We start from the raw sequence: 22,068 nt of genomic DNA, 5'->3' as shown, positions 1-22,068 counted from the left end.
CACCATCCCTGGAAGTCTTCAAAAGACGTTTAGATGTAGAGCTCAGGGATATGGTTTAGTGGGGACTGTTAGTGTTAGGTTAGAGGTTGGACTCGATGATCTTGAGGTCTCTTCCAACCTAGAAATTCTGTGATTCTGTGATATAATCTTAAATATTAGACGTTTTTAAACACTTTTTGCTTTTGTAAGAAGAAAATGCAATACCATCTAGTAGTTATTCCTTCCCAGAACTGGGGTTCTGGGAGTAAACTAAGATACAAAACCTACACATGAAAACAATACAGAGTTAGTTCTTTGATTTCTTGCATCAGATACTTTCTGTTTCCTATATAGAGCGCTCTGTAGAAAGAGGTTTATTATGAGAAAAACTCCATTAATTCTAAGAGAGAAGCACTGGGTTTCAATATTGGGTGACTGCCTTTTTTCCTCTCCTAAAAATGCCTTTTTAACGCAACGTCCAGTAAGCTAAATCAGAAAGTTTGCTGAATATAACATGCATAACTATGCCTCTGAATCAATTTGTGTGATATCTGATCTCTAAACACCATCTTAGCTTTCTTGGGAGTCCAAGCACTTTTTCTTAATAGAATACAAAGCATTATAACTGTTTCCATAAATCCTTAGGCATAAGACTAATAATTTCCTCTAAAAACAAACATTTATTTTTGCTTTATTTTTATGTATATGAGAGAGAAATTTCTTCTGTAAAGAGAAATGAACAATTTAACTATAAGCAGAAGAAAATAAAATATTTCTAATTTCAGATACAGGTTAATAGCTTCAAAGCTGAAATATTATGCTGATGACTGGTGAACAGATTTGACTGGAACACATCAAGCACTGAAGTTCAAATTATTCATCTAAGAGGAACTATCCCAACCAATGAGGTTACATATAGAAGTAAAAAGGATTTTGTGCAGTTAGCAATTCTAAAACAAATTCTTAGTTAGAAACATTAGTACTTTTATGACCATGGCAACTATTCGCAAGTCACTTCAGTGAACAAATAGCAGCAATATCATCCTTTTGTATTTGACTGCAATAACCAAACAGTTTTTAATAGTGCTATTTTTAAGATTGCATGCTATGTTGTTTAAAATACATATATAGCTTAAGGATCTAGTCATTTTCAACTTGTATAGATATAAATGGGAGTTCAGAATGACTGCTTGCCAAACCACACTTAATATGAGGCAGGATCACATCATCTACTGGAATTCACTTTTATCATCCTTACCCCCTCATACTACCCGGACCTTAAATCTGTTTTCTAGAAAGAATCTGCAGGTCACATGCATTTGTTTTGCAGTATCCAAAGGAAGAGGACCTCTTGATGATTCACTCAACTGTTACAAGCGCCTTAAAATTTCTCAAGAGTCCTAGGATATCTTGAAATGCCCTCCTTTCTTCAGGAAAGATAAATTTCAGCAGATATCAGATGAATGCATGACAACCATCTAACCAGCCTGCAGATTTAGGAATCCACATGTAGGCTGAGAAGATGCCTGCTCACACACGCACACACATACATAGTAGTTTAAATAATGCTAAAGAAATTACCATGAGCAGCATTGATATAGGGCTCATTGTCTGTATCACTAGGTAGTACTAAAGCTTGGAAAAATACTTTAAGTACAAGTGATAAATTTTGCAGTGCCACTTCCATATTCAGCTGGCAGACACTGTAAGAACCAAGGTCATGCTAACATTCATATACAACATCCCTACTGCCAGGGAGCACAGCAATCCATTTGCTTGCCTCAGTGGCTCAGATGGAGCTAAAACACAGAACAGCTCAGAGATTTCATCATGAAATTCTACTGCCCACAATTTCAGGCTGAAGCGCAAACACTACAGAAGACAGCTTTATTAAAAAGAACTTACAGAAGCTCGTATCTGATTTCTGTTTCAGTTTCAAGGAAAGATTTGGCATTGTAGTGTTAAAATTTGCACTTCTCATTTGTATTTTGGGAGCACAAGTCCAGATCAAAAGTGAAAATAACAATAAGATTGAATTGTGTGACTACAGCCAGTTAATTAGGAAAGTTGAATTAAAGTTTAAAAGAACATTATTTCAATATTGACATTTATTATTTATTCTAAATGTTAAGTTACCAGCTGTATCTCAGTCGCTGCTGTACACTGAACTCTGCACTATTAGCGAGATCTACATTCCTGTTCATTTATTGCTATATATCCTTCCAGGTGGTCTTTTTTTTTTTTTTTTTTTTTTTTTTTGCCTGCTCAGAGCACAAACAAAGTGATAGAGTGATAGAGAAGCCTAAACATATCTCTCAGCTATACATCTCTGGAGATCTACCCCCCACCTGCAGGAAGTATTTAAAGAGCAAGTTTATCACCTCTCATGATTTTTGAGTAATCAGCCACTAGATGGCAGAAAAATGCAGTTTAATTTTCTTATTATGACGAATTCACCCAACAAATCTCTTATATCTCAGGTATCAGGTAATATTATGCCTCAAGCAATATCAAGTACAAGATCTGAGTAAAGCTGTTTACCCTTCTTACCTAGTATATGTCTTAATGTGACTTTTCCCCTCTACTGTAAAACCTAAAGAGTGTTTAAATGTTTGCAAATCCAAGTGTTAAAACAAGTAAACCTCACTATAAATTTCATGATTCTGGAACACATAACATTATGAGAATAGGAGCAATCTCATTAAAGATGTTCTGTTATCACAGTACCACTCCACTTACTATTAAAAGGATAAAATATGTGAAGGTAATTCAAGATTCAGGTATAAAAGGACCGCTTTTCCATCCAAGAATTAGTGGGTAGACTAAGAGGTAGTGGGAAGACTAAAAGTAGGGGGTATGTAAAAACCGTAGGGAGTTTGACAAGAAATAAAATGTGAGAAGTGAAGTTCTGAGTTTTCACAGATGGCCCTCAATTAAAAACATATTATTTAAATACAAACTGGCCGGGTTTGTTAGAACAAAATTATAATGCACGTCTGGAAAATATATTCATGTGCATAACCTTATTTTTGGAAAAAAATATACTGTAAGTTTCACTATTATTTCAAAAAGCTGCAATATTAGTTTAACTATTTTCTTCATTCCTACTGCCTGTTCTACATGTGCTTAGTTTTCCTGCTCTCTATTCCTACCTTCTGAAAAAACAGAACTGTATTGCAAATACAAAACATTTCAGCAAGTACGAGGATCTAGTCAGAAAGCACTATAGTCATTGCAGAAAAAATACAGGGACTACACATAAACCATTTTACAGTGATTCACTCAGTTTCTCCATTCAGATCTTATGTGCACTGAAGTATCATGGGGTCTAGCATGAATTTAAAACCAACCTATTTCACATTCAATTTAATAAAAAGATTAGGATTTTCCAGACAGAACTTTATTTGACCAGAAAAACATTACCATGGTTAACCCTCCTGTCTATTATCCTTTCACATATGTGCAAAGGATACAATTTTGTCTAAGTGGAAATCTACAGGATTTTGGTTGAGATCCTATCCACAAATTCTAACAAGAACTTACACTTTCAGATAGCACTGCTGTGGAAAATGACTATAAGGCTGCAAGCTTTGTGTAGGAGAGCAAAGCACCCTGTACTGCACCAAAGCTGAAGTCTAACACTGCAAAGCAAGTAAAAATGGCACTATAATCACTTTCCTTTTCCTCTTCTTCCCTCAAATAAACTACTGTTAAAAAACAAACAAAAAAACCAGCAGGCATTGAGGCAGGGGCAAGCTGTATTTTGTCTTGATTCAAAAAGTAAATTAAGAAATAGGGAAGTTAGAATTTTGAAAGCTACTTTGGAAGTTACAGATTTGTTCTGCAGCAAGAAGATCAATTATCCACTGGGCTGGGAAGAAACATATCTATATGGAACACTTAAATTGAATAGATCTGATAGAAGAAATTTGCAGTTTCTTTTGAACTCCCCTTACAAAATGCTGTTAAAAGAAGAGCATTGTGAACACCCATGACATAAAAGAGTGTGTTGTAAAAATGTATGCTGTAACACAAACTGTCATTTATATAGTTAATAAAAACTACAGTGAAAAACATTTAGTACATGCTTTCAGGTGAGATTGAGTTTTTAGATGTCAAGCTTATCCTATATAAAGATAATTCAAAATGGATTAAGACTTCAACACTTTAGTTTCTTAAAATTAGAAAAAAAATAATGAAACAGCTGAATGCTAAAACAAATTGTTTTACAGCTTCATGATTAATGTTATGGGCAAATTACTGCTTGATACTTAAATATTAAATTGTTTCGTAAAAAGTCCAGATAAGTTACTTACTGAAGCAAAAGCCAGAAGTTCCTCTTCAGTTAATTTGTGTATTGGATTGTTCTTTTGGAAGTCTATACTGTAAAGAAAAAAAAAAAGTATATAAAATACTGCTAGTTTAGTTTTCAGTATACGGCTATGTAGAATAAATTTCTCAAACTTGCAGAAATCTAAAGGATGTTCTGGAAAAATGCTACAATTACAAATGGTAGTGCATATGTGCAAAAAGTGGCCAAGACCTAGGAGAAGTCACAGAAAAAGAGAACCTCTTCACGGGACAAACATATTTCATTTCCCATTCTAACCTGAAATGTCTTACTGCATTCATGCTTATGGGGTTAAATTTTATGCATCCTAAACAGTTTTAAATCCATTCCCTGTTTTTACAAATATCTGCTTTCAGTTAAAATTCTATGACTAATTGAACACAGATTCTGCAAAGCAAAAACACATTAATGTTCAAAAAGTGCCAGAGGGTAATCTCAAACACCCTCATTCTAGTCACTCAAGGAGTATTAACCACAGGGACCCATCTCTCAACTAAGTGACATTACCACTAACTTGCGGTACACAAAAGGGGAAAACCAGAAGAATACAAAGATGAGAAAATTACTTTGTTCATAGTTGAACATTATTATTTAGATGAAAAATAAATTGGGTTTGCAACTCTATATAGGTGGATGGTCTCCTTGTCCTCCAACACTTAAAAACGTACTGTAAGAGATACCTGCAACTGGCAGAAACATCAACCAGGTTACAATTTGAGTTCCTTGTGAAAATTAGAGATATCAAGTGAGAATAAATCTTAAATCATACTACAGAGCATGGATCATCACCAAACATATGTAATAGCTATGTATGTATGCTTAAAATCAGCACAGTGTTCCTTAAACTCTGCTACAGGCTTTATTTCATAAGAAAGAATTGCAAAGCTTTATTAATTGTGATGATGGGTCATAGATAGAAATTATGTTCCTTTTACATATTTTACTTTGGAGAAAACATTTTACCTGAGTCTAACTTCATTCTTGCTATAGTGATGATTTTGTATACATATAATTACCATTTGAGTTTACCAGGTCTTCAAAATTGAGTATACTTAGACTATACATAAACTGTACAAATGCCAGAATGCCCGATATGTTTTTTTTTTTCTTCTAAAAAAAATGAGGAAGTATTAAGCCATAACAAATTAATTCCAAGAGAAAGAGTAAAACTCTCAAGATAGGAAAAAAAAAATGATGCCATTCAAGCACTCATCTCTTTACCTTTACATGCCCACAGAAAGAAAAATAATCGTTTGTGTAGCACAGAGCCAAGACTCCTTCCTGATGGCATAGGTCTCTTGCACATTCCACCTTCATTAAGTGGAAGACCAAGGAAAATATATAGGAAAAGAAAGTTCTCTCGAGATAGCTGCTTCAGCATTTCTCAAACAGCCATTTTTTAGAAACCACTAATATTCATCAGACTAGAGCAGCCTAGGAATGAGCACAGACGCAACATTCAGGAAATTAAGGGATGTGACTGAAATAAATTCCACTCCGACAAAGTAAATGGCATTTGTTCAAAGGACTGCAGCCAAATACAGGTATGCTGAGAGACACAGCAAAAGCATAATTACACTCCCCTCTGAGATTCAATTTCCTATTTCTATTAGAAGATAAAATCCTTGTTCCCCTCTTCCTTTGCAACTTAGGAAATGTATTGTTCAGCAGTGCTTTTCTTGATGTTTTCTTACCAGATTTCCTCTAAATTTCAAGTGGGAGAGGAAACAAGCCTACCAAAGTAAACAGAGTAGTGCACCCTATTTTCTAATTTTATTTTTTTAAGCTACCATGGACCTAAGTGGCAAATAGGAGCTACTCTCCCATTTTATTAAAAGTGACATTTAAAATTGTTATATAAGGTATATAATAGAGAATCTAGAAGGATACCAGGCTTAGAGCTGATAACTTCACTGCAACATGAGCCAAAAGAACAGGTTGCTCAAACCCAAACTGAAATTATCTAACTGCAGTCCTTTAATGTTTGTTTTCCCCCCCCCCCCCCCCCTTTCTCTAAGTAACAGCAATTATCCTCTGATTAATCAACTGAACAGTTATCCTGTAACAACAGGGGCACCTAATAAAGCATATTGGGTGGGTTAGGAGGTGAGACAGAATGGGCGTTACTCATAAGAATATTTTTGAGAAAGATTTGCTCATCTTTCCATCTGTAGAGAAGAAAATGACCAGAATAGTTGAAAAAAACAGTTTATACAGTAGAAGAAAGCCTGAGAGATCTTCCAACTCATCTTCCTGCTCTGCATGCCTACGTAACTTCAGACCTCCCATGACGGAGGTTCCACGTACCTTCTGCTGAGGTTTCACATACCTTCTGCTGAGGTGTTGTAACATCTGGCAGCTTTAGCAAGCTGTATGAGTGTGGCCACACAGAAATTGTGCTTTTGGTAGAACAGCAATAAGAAAGGGCTTAGAATAGCCGACCTTGTCAACCCCCCTGTACATTAGCTATTACAGTAACACATTTTTCCCCTTCTGCCACATAAGATATATATGTTATAGATTTCAATTTTTATTTTGATTATTTTAGACAACGCTCCTATGGAACAAATCTGTCACATATCATTTTTCCTTGAGATTTTTTTTCATGAAAATTTTAAAGTAACACAATTTCTCTTCTTTAGTTACTTCTGTCCTTGTATAAACTCAGCTGCTAGCAGAAATTAACAGCTTAACTGAGAACATGAGGTAGTCAACTAAAAATCACTAGACATCAGTCACTAATATAAACATGACTTCAGGTGAAAATTAGCAGCAAGTTTCCCTCTCAATAGCAAAAAGAAAAAAGGTTAAAAAAAACAGCTGCAAGAAAACTTCAAATACAAGAGCACTGCAGCAGCTAGGCAACCAGAATGTTAAGTGACATGACTGCAGCTTTACATGGGTAAACCAAGGTACAGTGACATTTTGACAAAATCGGAACTTCTTTTTCTATATCATAAAAAAAAAATACAGATTCAAGCAGAAAGGATTGATCTTCTCCCTATTCTAGGGCAGATTGCAGATTTTTGTCACAGCTTTAAGCATATAGATGCAGATCTTCCAGCTCAAAACCAATGATAAAATAGGTCTCTAACTTCCATTTCTGCCATGTCAATGTACAATGTTTTATGATACATAAGTACAATAAAGCAAACGTTTAAAGACACAGTAGAAAAATGAAATTGTTCTAATGATTTTCCATGCCAAATCAAATTTTAAGCTGTATTTTAAATCTGAACTTGTATCTAGAGTAGAAATGTAGCTTTAAGCATTTATAACAACTCTGCCAGCTCTTGTCAATGTAGTTTTCAAATATTTCACTTCTATAGGACCCGTATTTGTTTTGATTTCAAGGACGGGTTAAGCAGTTCATTCCAGACAACTTCTGGAACTGCAATTAGAGTGGAATTTAGGATCTGCAGTCAGATATCTCTTCATAACAATATGAAGAAAAGTCACTAATCAGCACAAATGGTCAGCCATACCAATAGATAACATCACCAGTGGAATCCTGCGCAAGTTCTGTGCTGTCATGTGTACAGTATTCATAAATAAACTGGAAAAGGAGAATATATGAGGTGAGAAAACTCACAAATGTTATGACATTCTTTGAGGAAGGAAGGATGTGAATAGGCTGTGAGGATCTGCAAAGAGATCTTCCAGGATGGAGCAAAAAGGTAATAAAAAAAATGCCAAGCGATGCACTATGGGAAAACCAGTCCTAGCATCACATAAACTGATAGGCTCTGATCTGACAATTTCTGTTCAGCACCTCTTCAGCATTGCAGCTGCATGAAAACATTAGTCTAGTTCCGGGCAGCAATTAAAAAGGCAAATAAAAAATGTAAGGAATTAAGACAGGAATAGAGGATACAGTATGACGTATTATATGAAGTATGCCATCAATAACAAACCCACATAAAATATGGCGTAAAGCCTTTGTCCACCCAAGAATAGTATGTTCTATTTCGGAGCTTTCATTTCAAAAGCAGTAATTCAGTATTGGAAAAGGTTCAGAAATAGACATCAAGAACTACCATTATTTTATGACAGCGAATTATGGTGTTTTAAGCCTTATAGACAAAAACATAACTGCTGCAAAATGACTGACTGATTAGGCTAGGATTAACACCAAGGAGGTACATCTCATAGGTTCTCAAAACTGTTAGCAAATCAGAGAATAGCTAGGGACTGACAGCTCATCATCTCTTCCAATAAGAGGTAAGTCAGTAAAAGAAATTATTGAGAAATAAAAACCGAAAGGGTTGTTTGGTGTTTTGTTTGTTTGTTTGTTTGTTTTTTCCCTGAGCAGTTGACATGAAATACATAGAGGCCTTTGCCAACGGATGTTTCAGATGTAAGAAATTTTACAGGGACTCAAGATTATGAGCATTTAAGAGATCCACTGAGGGCTGCTATACAAACAAGCCAGATTAGGCTCATGAAATCACCATTTAGAGGCAAAAACACGTTTGCCCTGTTCTTACTCAGGCATCTTCTTAAAGCCGCTCTTGAAGACAGTACTCAGTTAGATGGATGGTGACAACTACTGAGTTTTGGCTTGTTGATGTTTCCTGATGCATTACGTTTGCAAGTACAGACAATGCAAATTCAAGTTCCTCCAGTATCTACTTAAAACTACAGTTAACTAGCATGAGACAAGTGAAGAACAGATAGGTCAGACATAACTTTTTTTTTTATAAGTAGTTGCTATGTTTCTGTGCAGTTTCACCAGCTGTGTTAATTTTGTTAATGAAAAAGATCCAAACCCAACAAATTGATCACTTTACAGGCTTATTCAAAGTTTTACAAAGGTTTTTCAACTGAGTTTTTAATTTGAGTATTACGAATAGCAAGACAGGAAGTTCATTTCCTAAGTGGAATCTCTTCACACGGCCGTGTGTACCGCTGCACAGCAATATACTTTGTGGCAATGATTTTAAACAGCCATAAAATGACCATGGTGAGATCATTACACTGGCTGGCACCTGTAAGAGGTTTATTAAAAAACAACAACAACAACAACAAAAAACCTTGCACTTAAATAATACTTCTGTGAAGATGGGTCAGACTGCCAAAAACAATATAATAGAAAAACCTTTGCCACCAATAAATGCTGTCCAAGATTTTATTTCACATCTTTTACTTTCATAGAACAATATATGTAAGCTCTGGCCTTCCCCAGTTACTTTTATGTTATCTCTTCCAACTCAACAGCTTGGAAGAGTGAAAGCTCTCTTATCAAAGCAGATAAAAGCAGTTGTTTACCTGCTGTTGCCTTGCACTTCTGATACAACCTACATAGCATGATCTCACTATAAAGTGCAAGGAAGGCTGCAATGTGATAGATCATTAACTACATGATCCATCTTACCTAACTTTAGCCATTTAAAATTCAGGCCTTTAATCTCTGTTGTCTACACTTCCTTCAGAGTCACTGCACAAATACAAATAAATGTAGGGATAAACATATTCTAACATTTCCAGAACATGGCTGGCTATCAAATCTTGACTCTATGACTGAAATAGCTTCAGACGTTTAATATTATCCCACCCACTGAATACCACTGAGTGGCAATTACCCTATGTATGGAGAAGCAACACTGATTTTTTTTTTTTTTTGGCTGTTCTCCTTTCTTTAACAAGTTTCTTGCTTTGAGTCCTGCCTAACTTACATGCCACTTGGATTAAAACATACACACACAGCCAGCAGTCAAGATAGTTTCTAGCCACCAGTCACAGCGTGACAGGGGTGATTACAAAGGTGACATGCTGAGGTCAAGAAATCTATTGTGCTGCCAGCCAGTGTCAAATTGTACCCTTTAACAACAAGGAGACGGATACAGAATAAAATATTCATTCTGGAGGGTGGAAGTACACTATAGTCTGAATATAAGACTGTTAAAAAATGAGGTGCACATGAAAATGTCTTGCATGAACTTTAATGACTCACTTCACTTCATGCAAAAAGGGGGAGAAATAGCTTGAAGTATTCCCATTGCAAACAATATAGGGGAAGAGTTTTCCTTGAAAGACACAATGATTGTCATAAGAAGCAGACCATTGCAGACTCTGAAACATATTTTGAAAATTTGCCAAAGTATCATCACAATATGGTAACTAATTGCCACTTGACATTTAAAAGATGATTAAACTGAGACACAAAGAAAAAGACACTTTCTCAAGGATAAAAAAATGATACAGCCATTAATGAAACATCTCTGAAAATCTGCTCTGGACATTAATGTTCACCCTGAGGAAACTGAAAATTTAATTCAAGTATAATGTGATTTTTTTTTTTTTAGCCAGATCACATAAGTAAGGAAAAAAACTCCCATCAATTGCCACTTTATTATTTCCTTACCACAAGAATAGTATGAGTTTTGTTTGTTTTTTTTTGTGTAACTAAGAAGTAACTTACCAAATTCCAAGGATTACAGCAAGCTCTTCTGCACACAGATCAGGTACCTGGTACTGATCAGCATCTGCTAATTTTATCTCATTAAGCACTGTATCATCATTTAAATCACAGTTCTGTTGGAGGAAAAACATACATCTTAAACTAGAAACAGTTTCAAAGAAATTTATGCCTTTACAATGTGAAAAAAAAAGTTTGAAAAAGGTAACACAAATATCAGAAAGTTACGAAATTACAAGTATTTTTTTAATGATCTTCTGCATGCAAACACCAAAGAAAAGCTTAAAAGTATTAAAGTATTTTAATTAATCAAAAATCCTAAATAGATTTTAAGAAATTAAAAAAAAAAACTCCTCTCAAATACATACCATTGTTAGGTTTTCTAGAGGAGTAGGTGCTGGACTTAGTTCACTATGAGGAAGGAGGAATTCATCTGTTCTTTGGACATCCACTATAAGCTGTGCTACGTATTTTTCCTGAAATCGTGTTCTCTTCCCCAAAGCACCTACAGAAAATACAAGTTTATATTAGTGACCACTAAAAAGCAGTAATCCCATCATATACTAGAAACTTGCTCACCAAAAATGCAAAACAAAAAGAGAAACATATTAAGAATTAACCTTTAAAATTTATCAGTGTAGTTTATCTGATACGTTTAAAATGAAGGTGTATTCTCACTGCTTGCTACAATATAAAAAAAGAAATACATATTACAAGGATATAAACACATCTAGTTTGGTCTCACAAAGCCCATCTTAGGTAAATTCCCTATAAGCCACCATATCGTCTCTTGAAACACATAATAGCCAAATTTCATCAGTTCCTTACAGCAAGATATAAGCAATACAGTGCAAACAATTTGTCAATTTGCCCACTAAAAGTTACTGACTACATGGAAACATTTGGGTAAATAAAAATCTCATAGTATCTTAAAAAACGACAATTTCCAAATGGAAACAAGTCAGTGTCGGAATGCTTCTGTGGATCGGTAGAACCTTTGGGAAAATATGATCACAATGGATGGTATTTTCCAAAGCCCATTCATTTCTTTTTTCCTAGGGCTATATCGGTTTTTAAGGACAAGTTAGATGCTTGAGCCAAATGTGGGGTGATGGAAGAAAAATTAGGAAGAAATACAAATTTTGATTTTTTCTTCAGTTTTGCATCTTTTCCTGTACATTTTATTACACTAACTAGATAGTTTACAAATAATTTTCTTAGCAAAACACCTTTGCTTGGTGGTCAACTGAGGTTCATATAACTAGTTTTAATGGAGGTGATGTTTTTTAAATTATAGTTTACAGCTACAGGACATCATTTTAGATATTTCACTTGTGCTACGAGAAAGTCATCTTAACACTGTTTCTTCAGTTCGTTATGAGATGCTCAGACAACTTTTAATAGTTTTTAGGATAGCAACTGACATTTATACCAAATTGAAAAGAAAAAAAATAGCTGTACTTCCATTAGCAACCTGTTTCCACGCTGCACTCAGAGAAGTCATAGAACAATTTCAGAACAGTAACTTAAGAATAACAGAGACCTATCCACTCCCAAAATAGAGCTAAAAACTACAAAATTTGGAGGTTTGCTTGTTTACTATGATACGATGCTCGGGTAACGTGAACTGTGAAATCAAATAAAAGGAAAAGGAGAACTGAATACTGACCCACTGTTCTTTTTGCAGAGCCAATTAAGATAAAAAGTTTTTAATTTAATTATCATTTTGAAAATCTGCAGAACATTAGAACTTTGACACAGAGACGATTGACTGCTCGTGTGTTCAGTGGGCAAATGCCAAGGGATGAGGCCACTATTAGTAAGAATCACCTGGCACATACACTGTAATAGCACTCACTCCTTTTTCTTCCAGGAGATGGAAGGAGAGCATTAGGGAAATGAGTAATTAAACTGATTACTGCTTTTCTGCCAGTCACCCCTTTTAATGGGAAAGTCCCGTGTTAAGAGTTTATGAAGGAATGAAAATGGTTCTAAAAATAGCACCTTACAATCACATTGGGGGGGGGTCAGGGCAGGAAGAGAGACCAGGCAATGATTCATACTAATTTTACATAGTACCACTCAATTCTCAATTTTAATAATGCTTGTAAGCCATTATGCTGTAATTCACTTCCTATTATGCCTTATTGCTTAAACAGATTTTAAAAAAAAGCACTCACAAAGCTATGTTTGTTACTGATAAATTTTAAATTTTACTCGCTACCAACTAGAAGCTGTGATGTCTTCATGCTCTGAGATAGCTCCCCACCTTTTCCTTTCTTTAAGCAAAGAATTCATTAGTATTACAGGGAAAACACATTTTCCAGATTAAAATGATTATTACATATTTAAGTTGGGGAAAAATTTTGCCTGCTTTACACCACCAGAAAGAATTACAAAGAAATAGGCAATCTATACATCAGAGACTTTACTTTCTGTCCTATATTAAAAGTTCCCAGGGATGCATTACTGGGCTTGAAAATAGTAACCAGGCAATATCTGGATTTCAGGGTTTAGCATTATCAATCCTTCATATCTGATCATTTTAAATTTATTTTGGATTACCATCCTTCATCTTAGTAAACTTATGAGTGAGAAGGTCTACAGTCTTTTACTGGCAACTGTTTTATAGTTATTGATGATTGTGACTTGCTGTGAGGGATATAAGGATGCTCTTTGGTAAATGATAAACACAGGACAGACACAGATTACTGTGACTAAACAATACACAAGCCAAAAACAACTATGATTTATTCACACATTTCTAAAATAACTTGGGAAAAAATACTGGTTCTAAGTTCAAAGAGCAGCATAAATTCCCATGCCGTAATACTCTTCAGTCAGTAAGGATTACAATCACAGAAGAATGAAAAACTCTCAAAGTCTTTTCCTAAAATGGAAATTCCTTCCCAAAGCCTTAAAAATATCTTTGATAGAGGGTGAATTTTTACAGCAAAGCAAAGTCATTTTTGATGATGTAACATTCCTTCCAAATTCCTCCCAAAACATGCATGTCAAATGAATTTGTCTAGAATGCCAACGATTCCCACATGTTCAGTTCATTTCATCCGCCTTCAGGTTAGACACCCTTCATAACTATTCTAATACATTCATGGAGGTAAGGCACAGAACTTTTAGGTGTTTCGCAGCAACATTCTTCTAAAACTGTATCATCACCATCTCTCTCTGGGACTAGCATAACCTCTTGGTAGAGTCATTGAAAATGCAAGTAATTCCATAGCATCCAGCTACCCCGCAACCAGCCACTCAGCTCCCCCTCCAAAACCCAGCTTTTCCCTCAGTTAGATTTATGGAGGCAATTAGTTTTTAGATGAATAATATCCTTTAAAGAAGAGAACATACTCCTCCAGCAAGTTGAAGAATATCAACTGCATAGCCATCTGGCATTTCGATTTTACCTGTTCTTAGTTTATTAAATTTTTATAGCCTGAACATCATCACAGGTACTGATCTTTTTAATAAAAACAATAAAAAATGGGTTCATTTTAAATAAAATCACCTTATATTATCAAGCTTGCAGCAAATGTCACACATGCAGTACATCACATATAGGAGTAATTTCCATATTTAAATTAATTATATTTCAATTGACCCCACCTTTTTTCCTATGTTTCAGACAAATACCACCAAATATAATCAATTCAATAATAGTTATGCAAAATATTGTTCCACAAGTTTTTCTTCACAGATTTATCAGTTAACCTTTAAAACCTTTGAGGAAATGAGCATGGAGTTCTACAACAATTCCAATTTATTTTTAATTAAAATATTAAATTGGTTAAGGACATAAGCAGGAGTAGGTATAGCTCCAATCTAAATATAAAGGAATTGCTAGCCTTTTTACATACAGTGGTGTAATTGATAAAGGCGCTGCAAGTTTCACTTCCTCAGTCCTTTCTACTAAAGAATTTTATAGAAAAAAAATGGATGCACATTATTTTTCCATTTCTTCCCAGGCACAACCTAAAGGTCTCACACGAGAAAATTGTGCATTGTGTGTCATTTTGTTTACTCAGCAGAACCAGACAGGCCAAACCTTTCTACACCTATACGTGGAATTTTAACCAAAGTTAGAAGTGTTGCAATCTGATCTTTGGGATTCCGAAGAATAGATTCTGAAAGAATAATTTTAAGATCTCAATACTGATTAATTCATTGATATTTGTTTTCTTTTCTACTTATTTTCTGTGGTGACAACAGTTCCAAAAGTGTCTTTTAAATGCCACTTAAATAGAACAGATCTAGACTAGTGGCATAAAAGGTTAAAGACTGCATCATACAGAATCACAGAACTGTAGGGGTTTGAAGGGACCTCAAAATATCATCGGGTCCAACCCCCCTGCCCAAGCAGGTTCTTCAGAGCAGGCTGCCTAAGTAGGCATTCAGACGGGCCTTGAATATCTCCAGAGAAGGAGACTCCACAACCTCTCTAGGCAGCCTGTTCCAGTGCTCCATCACTCTCACCGTGAAGAAGTTCTTTCGCATGTCGGTGTGGAACTTCCTGTGTTCTATTTTGCGGCCGTTGTCCCTTGTCCTGTCCCCACAAACCACTGAGAAGAGGTTAGCTACATACAAACATGCAGACTTCTTTATAAGTGTATAGCAACCCCAACCCCAAAGATGTATACACCACCACACCAACTAATTTTAGGAGTCCCATAACAGAAACAACTAGACCTAGAATTTGATAGACTGATGAACTACAACAAGGAAGGATTGTAATACTACAGCTGCTCAGACACTCATATTAAGGATGACATTGTAACTGGATGGTATGCTTCTCTTCCTTCTTCCAAGCTATGTTAATTCTTAAGACAAACCTGTAAGAAGTCAAGAATTTTCAAAATATATTTCTTTATTTGGACACATTAAAAAAAGAAAAAACAAGTTGGTTTGGTCCAACCAATCAACTTTCACAGACTGTACAAGCAAACTTACCTGTCAGATTAATCTGTAGCTTTGTTATATCTTTGGCTGTATTGAAGCATTGTTTAGCTTTTTTGTACTCATAGTAATACAAAAATGTATAGGCACACTCAAGATTGAACTGAACTGCTAAGTGACAGCCTTCAACGCCTGCGAAGAAAGCTTCTGCTTCTGCCACTGCAAACCAAGAAAAGGAAAAGCTATCAGGATACAGTCCAGGAGAATTTTAAAATTACATTTAAAATACCGGCAGAGGAAGTCTGTTATGCTTAAAGCAAACCTCCACACATTTATAAACACACTCAAGTATAGAAGAGATATTTCCATTTAAAAAAAAGAAAGCTTTAAAAAGTTTTATATCTCAGAACTGCTATTAGAGGAAGAACAAACACAAGTTTAATATTCCTTTATACTTTACAGTAAAGCCGAGTTGAAATATTGCTCTTGAAATAAATGACCAAGTTGAATCTTGAATCTGCACAGGAACTCAATAGAAAACCTTTGCAATCACATTCTCATCTTCATCTTACAGTCTCAAGAACAGCACGTGCCATACAAATCCATGTCAATTTAAGTCAATTCTTGTCCTTCTCTACTCTGTAGTTACACAAAAATTCCCATCCCACAAAGATATTTTAAAATTGATGCTGTGGGCCAACAAAACACATAATTAGAAACATACTTTGTTTTATACAGGTCTGGGCAAGAGTAAATAGCTCAGGCGATCTCTCCTCTAACAACTGTTGGTGAATATTCACACATCTTAGAGTCCACCAAGGTAACGTCTGAAAGAAAATAAGGATAGTTCAAGTGAACAACAAATACAATATTTTTTTTTTTATGAAAGAGTGGATTTAAAATATAGACTTGCTAATCTACTAAATGGTCATTTCTAGAAAAAAAAATAAAACCAACTAAAATAGCTGGTTTATGTAAAAAGTGGGCAGTGACCTAGCATAAAGATGAAGATATTCAAGCAGCTCTACAATGCTCTAACAGAGTTTGATGGGCTTTGCTTCTGTTAATTTCTCTACCTGTTTTCTGAACCCAGCAAATCTTTATGACCTCAATCTTGTAAGAAACTTTGCGACCAGGAGATAAAAGAAATACCTGTGTGTGTTTATTTTGGACCAGCCACTTGCTACTTTGTTTTCATAACTCTGAATTCTTGTAACAGAAAAAGACAATAAATAAATAAAAAAGCCGTTCCCTACTTCTCTTCTTTCACGTCATGTTCATGATTTTAATAAACAGCCATGATCTCACTCTTCACTAATCTTTCCAGTCGGAAGACTCCTAGATTACTTAATCACTTTTCACGTGGAAGCCATTCAGTATCTCTGGCCATCCGGTGTTGCCCTTGTATGCAAGTTTTCCTGTTCAGTCTAATCTTTTCATATTTCTTTATGTAAGGGTTGAAAGGAGACTGAGACAGAAGTGCTCGTGAGAACGCCTTACAATCCCAATTAAAATTATTAATGTTTGTATGTGGAATCTGAGAAAGTTAAATACTTCACTGATCTAAGCAATCATTCTACAGCAGAGCTGGATCACAGCTTAGGAAATAACTCATTTTAGAGAGCTGTATACACAAAACATAAGCTCCCCAGCATATCTTATCTCTGCCTATCTGCACCAGATGGAAATTAATGGAAAAGCTCGTCAATAACAGTCTATTCTCAAAATTATGCTTAAGATAAACATCTGTGAAAATAGGGCATACCTCTATGTAGGCTCTAATGATTACTAGCTATTCTGCTGCTATTAGCACTCCAGTCATTTTTGTCAAAACAGATGTAAAAGTGCTGCTCAAAGGCACTTATCTTCTGAAGTTTTCATACAAGTATGCTTACATCAATCAGACCAAAAGGCTGAACAGAATTCAAGTAAAATCATCTAAACCGATCATATGTAGTTGACTGTAATGTCCCTAGAAAGGAGCCATCAAAAAGAGTAATAGTATCTATTTCAAAATGCAATGAAAGATGATTTCTGATATCAAGCTGAATAGAATAAAAGCACACAATCAACAGACTTTGTGGAAAAGGTCAAATCCCAGTATTTGATCATTTACTTAGAAACTTAAAGACAATTTCAGTAAGTTTCAAATGACTTCAGTATAAGTTTATATAATGAAGTACTTATTTCCCATGCAACTGAGTACCCAACTTAATGACACAATTTCCTGAGGCCTGATGCCTGCCACTTAGAAATCTTAGAACCACAGACGCATTTATAAAGTTTCAGGTAAGCCACCTGAGCTCTGCATAATATTTGATTAGCAATGTTATTTTTTGGAATCCAAGTTAAGAATACTTTTTTATTATTGTCAAACATTTAATATGCTAAAGACAGTAACATTTTTATATATAACAGGCCTTTATTAACACTTTAGATAATAGATGTTAGGGTGTTTTACCCTACTCTAAATTAATTTGCACCAAAGAAGCAAAGTTATTAAGAAACTTTCCTTTGAATTTGGATGAAATTAGAAAGAATTAAGCTTTTATTGTTACACTGACCTGCTGGTAAAAGTACTTTTTATCAGTTACTGCCATTAAATTACCATCCAAACTTAATGTAACCACAAGTAATTGAACCTCCACTGGTAGGAGGAGGCCCCCCAGTTATGTCAGTCCAGGGGGAGGCAGCAAGGGAATTCTCTATACTAGGTACATTTTCTCCTTCCCTGACTGACCCAATTGTTGAAATTCAACAGCATTCATCTGTGAATAACAGGGAAAACGATGGAAGAGCTTGGCTTCCAGAAATGCAGTACAGCCAGCATCTCCCACACAGTTTAATTCATCACAAAGACACAGCTGGGAATGGATGTTGTCAGCCAAGCATAAAAAGGGACCATGTGGCATTTTGATCTCCAGCCAAATTCTGTTCAACTGGAATGCAATAGAGAAGCTGCTGCTGTTAAAAGTCACCCAGCTCCAAAGAGTCCTGCTACTAAACTACAAAGGAAGTAATGTCAAAAACCCACTCAAGAAGAGACTCATATCTCCCTGATTTTAATGTATGAACACAACAGAAAATTAAGGCAAATCTCCACATGAATGCCTGCAGGAGAGGTTGAAGACAATAAAGAAAGCAAAAAAGGACTTTCTTGGCATCTAGAATTCATATGGTAGCAGTTAATGATATCCCAAAGCTTGTCAAAAAGGCCACAGTGCATCTATGATGCATTATTTTATAGGGCATTTAAGGTGTCACATCTTGCCCCCTCCCTCCTTCAAAAATGCTATGAAGTATGTCTTTTAAAAAGTTGCTTTCTATTCAATTTTCTAATTTTTACAGATAATGAAGGGATCTTCTCTTCTGGAGAAGACAGTGAGAAAATAGTTCAAGAAAAAGATACTTGTGTCTAACTTTGTCTGAATTATTTTTTAAAAGAAAGAACCTCAGAGCTGCAGAAAAAGAAATGGAAGAAGCTATACTGACTTAATGAAGTATGAAAAAAGAGCAAGAGAACCAATTAATGAGTATCACAATCATAATCATTCATAAGCAGTCATAATTATTGGTCACATGCTTCTTACCTGAAGAGATGCAAGTTTGTGTCTTGAATTCACAAGGATTATCCTAGCTATAAGCAGCAAGATAGGATGAGAAGTCAATGTATAGACTGATTCAGCATCTAGAACCAGCACCTTCAAAATTGCTGTGTGCAGCATTTTGGGCTGAAAGAACAAGAAAAGTGGGAACGTTCAGGAAACATGAGTAAGTTTATTAACAAAATCACAGAATTAGAAAAAACAGCTACTTACATATTTAAGGAAAAAAAAAGTCTGCTCAAAACAAAACAAAAAACCCGTATCACTATGTCTTTGAATCCCAACTGTTTACCAAGTCATGGTAAATTCTGCCTTGACACATGCTGGCCAAATAGATCTTAATGTGATTTGAAACATTCAGATTTCCTCTCACTTGAAATGCATATATCCAGTAAACGTTACCAAATACATTCTAGTAATATCCTCCCCTTGATCTAAGGAGAAAAACTTCTGATAAACCAAAGACATTCCACTTGTCATCACAGAAGTAAATACATTTATTAAATTAATCCTACAACGTTCAAATGCACTAGGTATTCCTCCTGTGATGTCAAGATGTGTTATCTTCTTTCCCCAGAGCTAGCTTCCTTTTGGAGTGGCATCAAAGTAGCAATATTAGAACCATTTTTCCCTTTGTCCGATAAACAAAGACCTTTCCTTTAGACCTCATTTTAGATGTTTTCCTGTGACGATCCCTACAGTAATTCTTTTCTTAATGGGTTTGATGTAGCTGTCCAGGAAACCTTTCTCTCAGTGATGATGGTCAGCTGACAATCACCTATTCTTCTTTTCCTTTTAATCTACTGAAAGCATTCAAACAGTTTATCTTCAGACTAGAGCATATGTCAGTTCATCAGTTGACTCCTAGTTCTCAAATGGCAAGTTTCCTTTGCAAACTGATAAAAGGAATGCTTTTGTTTTCAGTTGGTATCAAAGGGGCAAGAAAAGGGAATGGATGGAAACAGAAGACGAGGCAGTTAAGTGACAGTTTGCACTGAAGTCACTTGCCTGAGAAAGATTTTTATTCAGTCTACGCAAACAAAATAGAAGTCATTTTAATCACATTACAACATTTCAAACAAAACTAGTAATGTAATTACTAAGTTCTCTGGAACGCTTTTCAACACCTTTACCAAGAGATTACAATAAAGACAAAAGTTATTAAACCACAGTATTTCCCTAGTTCACTTTTTAATGATCGCTGCTTCTCTTCATGGCAATTTTCAGGCTTTTTTCCTGATTTCCTTAGGTTTGTTCATTATTTACCATGTATTAACATTGAAAATACTCCTACTTAGTAGGCAATGACTACGGATTATTTATTAAATAATCTTTAATTTTAAATATAAGCATCATTTACCCAAAATGTAATTCTTACCTGACATCACTGCAATTATCAATCCTGCCATTGAAAACAAAGTTTATTTCCAAGGTTTGTCAGACCATTGTAAAGAAAAAATGGCCATGTAGAAAGACATTAGATCCATCCCACCCCTAGTGGTCCAGAAAGGAACGGCCTTACCATCTCTAACTACTCTGATTTTGAAAAGTTATGACTCCGTGCTTCTGAAGATTCATGTTGAAAACACACAAATATAACAGGAGACTTCATATAGTTTTCAGTTTAACTTAAACTTGTTTCCCTATCATCCTTTTTGAGGTCACTCTTCTACGTAAAGAACACTGAAATAATCAATGGGAAAGCAAAGTTACAAGCTTTGTTATAGAACCTTTTCCAAAACACATTTGATATGCTATAGTGATCTACCCTCATTTCAGCACTGCAGCAACCAATCAATCTCACATTCTCATTTCAAAGCCTTTCACTGGAGAGCTCAGTCCAGCTAATGTAACAGTAATGGGAATATAATGAGGGAGGGAAGAAGGAGAGAGATGTCACAGCCTAGTAAATAAGCCAACGCGTCTCAGAGCTAAAGAATTGGTATCTTCTATCTTAACAACTCCACACTCTTTTCCACGAAGCAAATACCGCACAAGGAAGGAAACATTCTCTTTCTTAAGAAAGCCTAAATCAATGTTCATTATTTTAACTTGCGCTCTAAGACTGCGTTATCATTGCAGATTTCTACCAACACACTTCACTATCCTAAGCTAGTCTTCAAGGTCAGAGAACAGCTACACGTAGAAGAGGTAGACTTGAAAGTTTTTACAGCTTCAAGGGATTGGACTGAAATTCACAAACATCCTTAAAACATTGACTAAGGGAAAAAAGAAATTTAGAACTTATCTTCTTGCATCTAAGCACTTAAGTTAGACACTTTCCATATTTATCTCATGTATCTAAAAAAATCCCTTAACTCAAAATGAACACAACCAAAATTTACTAATGCAATGTTCCAGACCTAATAAACCTGGGTTAGATTGAGCCTGTCCATTCTTCCCCAGACCTCTACTCAAAACCTATGATTATTTTATTCAGACGTGTGTATGTATAAGTACAGAAACTTATAGTAGAGTTTACGAACATATGCTCAGAAATATCTGAGATAATAATCCAGGTTTTCTTGAATCTGCATGTGGTTCCATTTGACCACCCCTGGGCTAAATACAGGCAGATGAAGCTGAATTCACTCTAAATACATATGCTTCAATCTGTCTGAAGTACAGAAAATGCATCCAACTTATAAAAACTAAGTTAACATTGACCGTTAAGTAACTGCTACTAAAGCCCTAAATCAGCTTCAAGACAGACAGTACTCTTGGCTATTACAGCTTCAACAGTATTTCAAAAGCATTTCCCAGCACAACTGTTACCAGCTGTACAATGATGACAATAAAAAACAACTTCT

The 22,068-nt window shown here is 35.3% G+C and overlaps 1 protein-coding gene across 2 annotated transcripts in view; it reads right to left on the bottom strand.

The window, feature by feature from the left end:
• The window catches only part of TTC27 (tetratricopeptide repeat domain 27), a 109,774-nt gene that overhangs the window by 75,196 nt on the left and 12,510 nt on the right, over positions 1 to 22,068 (bottom strand). For both annotated transcript variants that reach the window (XM_035321922.1, XM_035321921.1), the window contains exons 4-9: positions 19,244 to 19,384; positions 16,378 to 16,480; positions 15,708 to 15,872; positions 11,117 to 11,253; positions 10,752 to 10,864; positions 4,296 to 4,362 (exon numbers count right to left, since the gene is read on the bottom strand). In XM_035321922.1, the coding sequence (XP_035177813.1) occupies positions 4,296 to 4,362; positions 10,752 to 10,864; positions 11,117 to 11,253; positions 15,708 to 15,872; positions 16,378 to 16,480; positions 19,244 to 19,384 (726 nt within the window). The remainder of the gene's footprint in view (positions 1 to 4,295; positions 4,363 to 10,751; positions 10,865 to 11,116; positions 11,254 to 15,707; positions 15,873 to 16,377; positions 16,481 to 19,243; positions 19,385 to 22,068) is intronic.

The sequence above is a fragment of the Oxyura jamaicensis genome, chromosome 3, assembly GCF_011077185.1.
Source record: "Oxyura jamaicensis isolate SHBP4307 breed ruddy duck chromosome 3, BPBGC_Ojam_1.0, whole genome shotgun sequence".
NCBI lineage: Eukaryota > Metazoa > Chordata > Aves > Anseriformes > Anatidae > Oxyura > Oxyura jamaicensis.
This window is presented reverse-complemented; position numbering and strand designations above follow the sequence as displayed.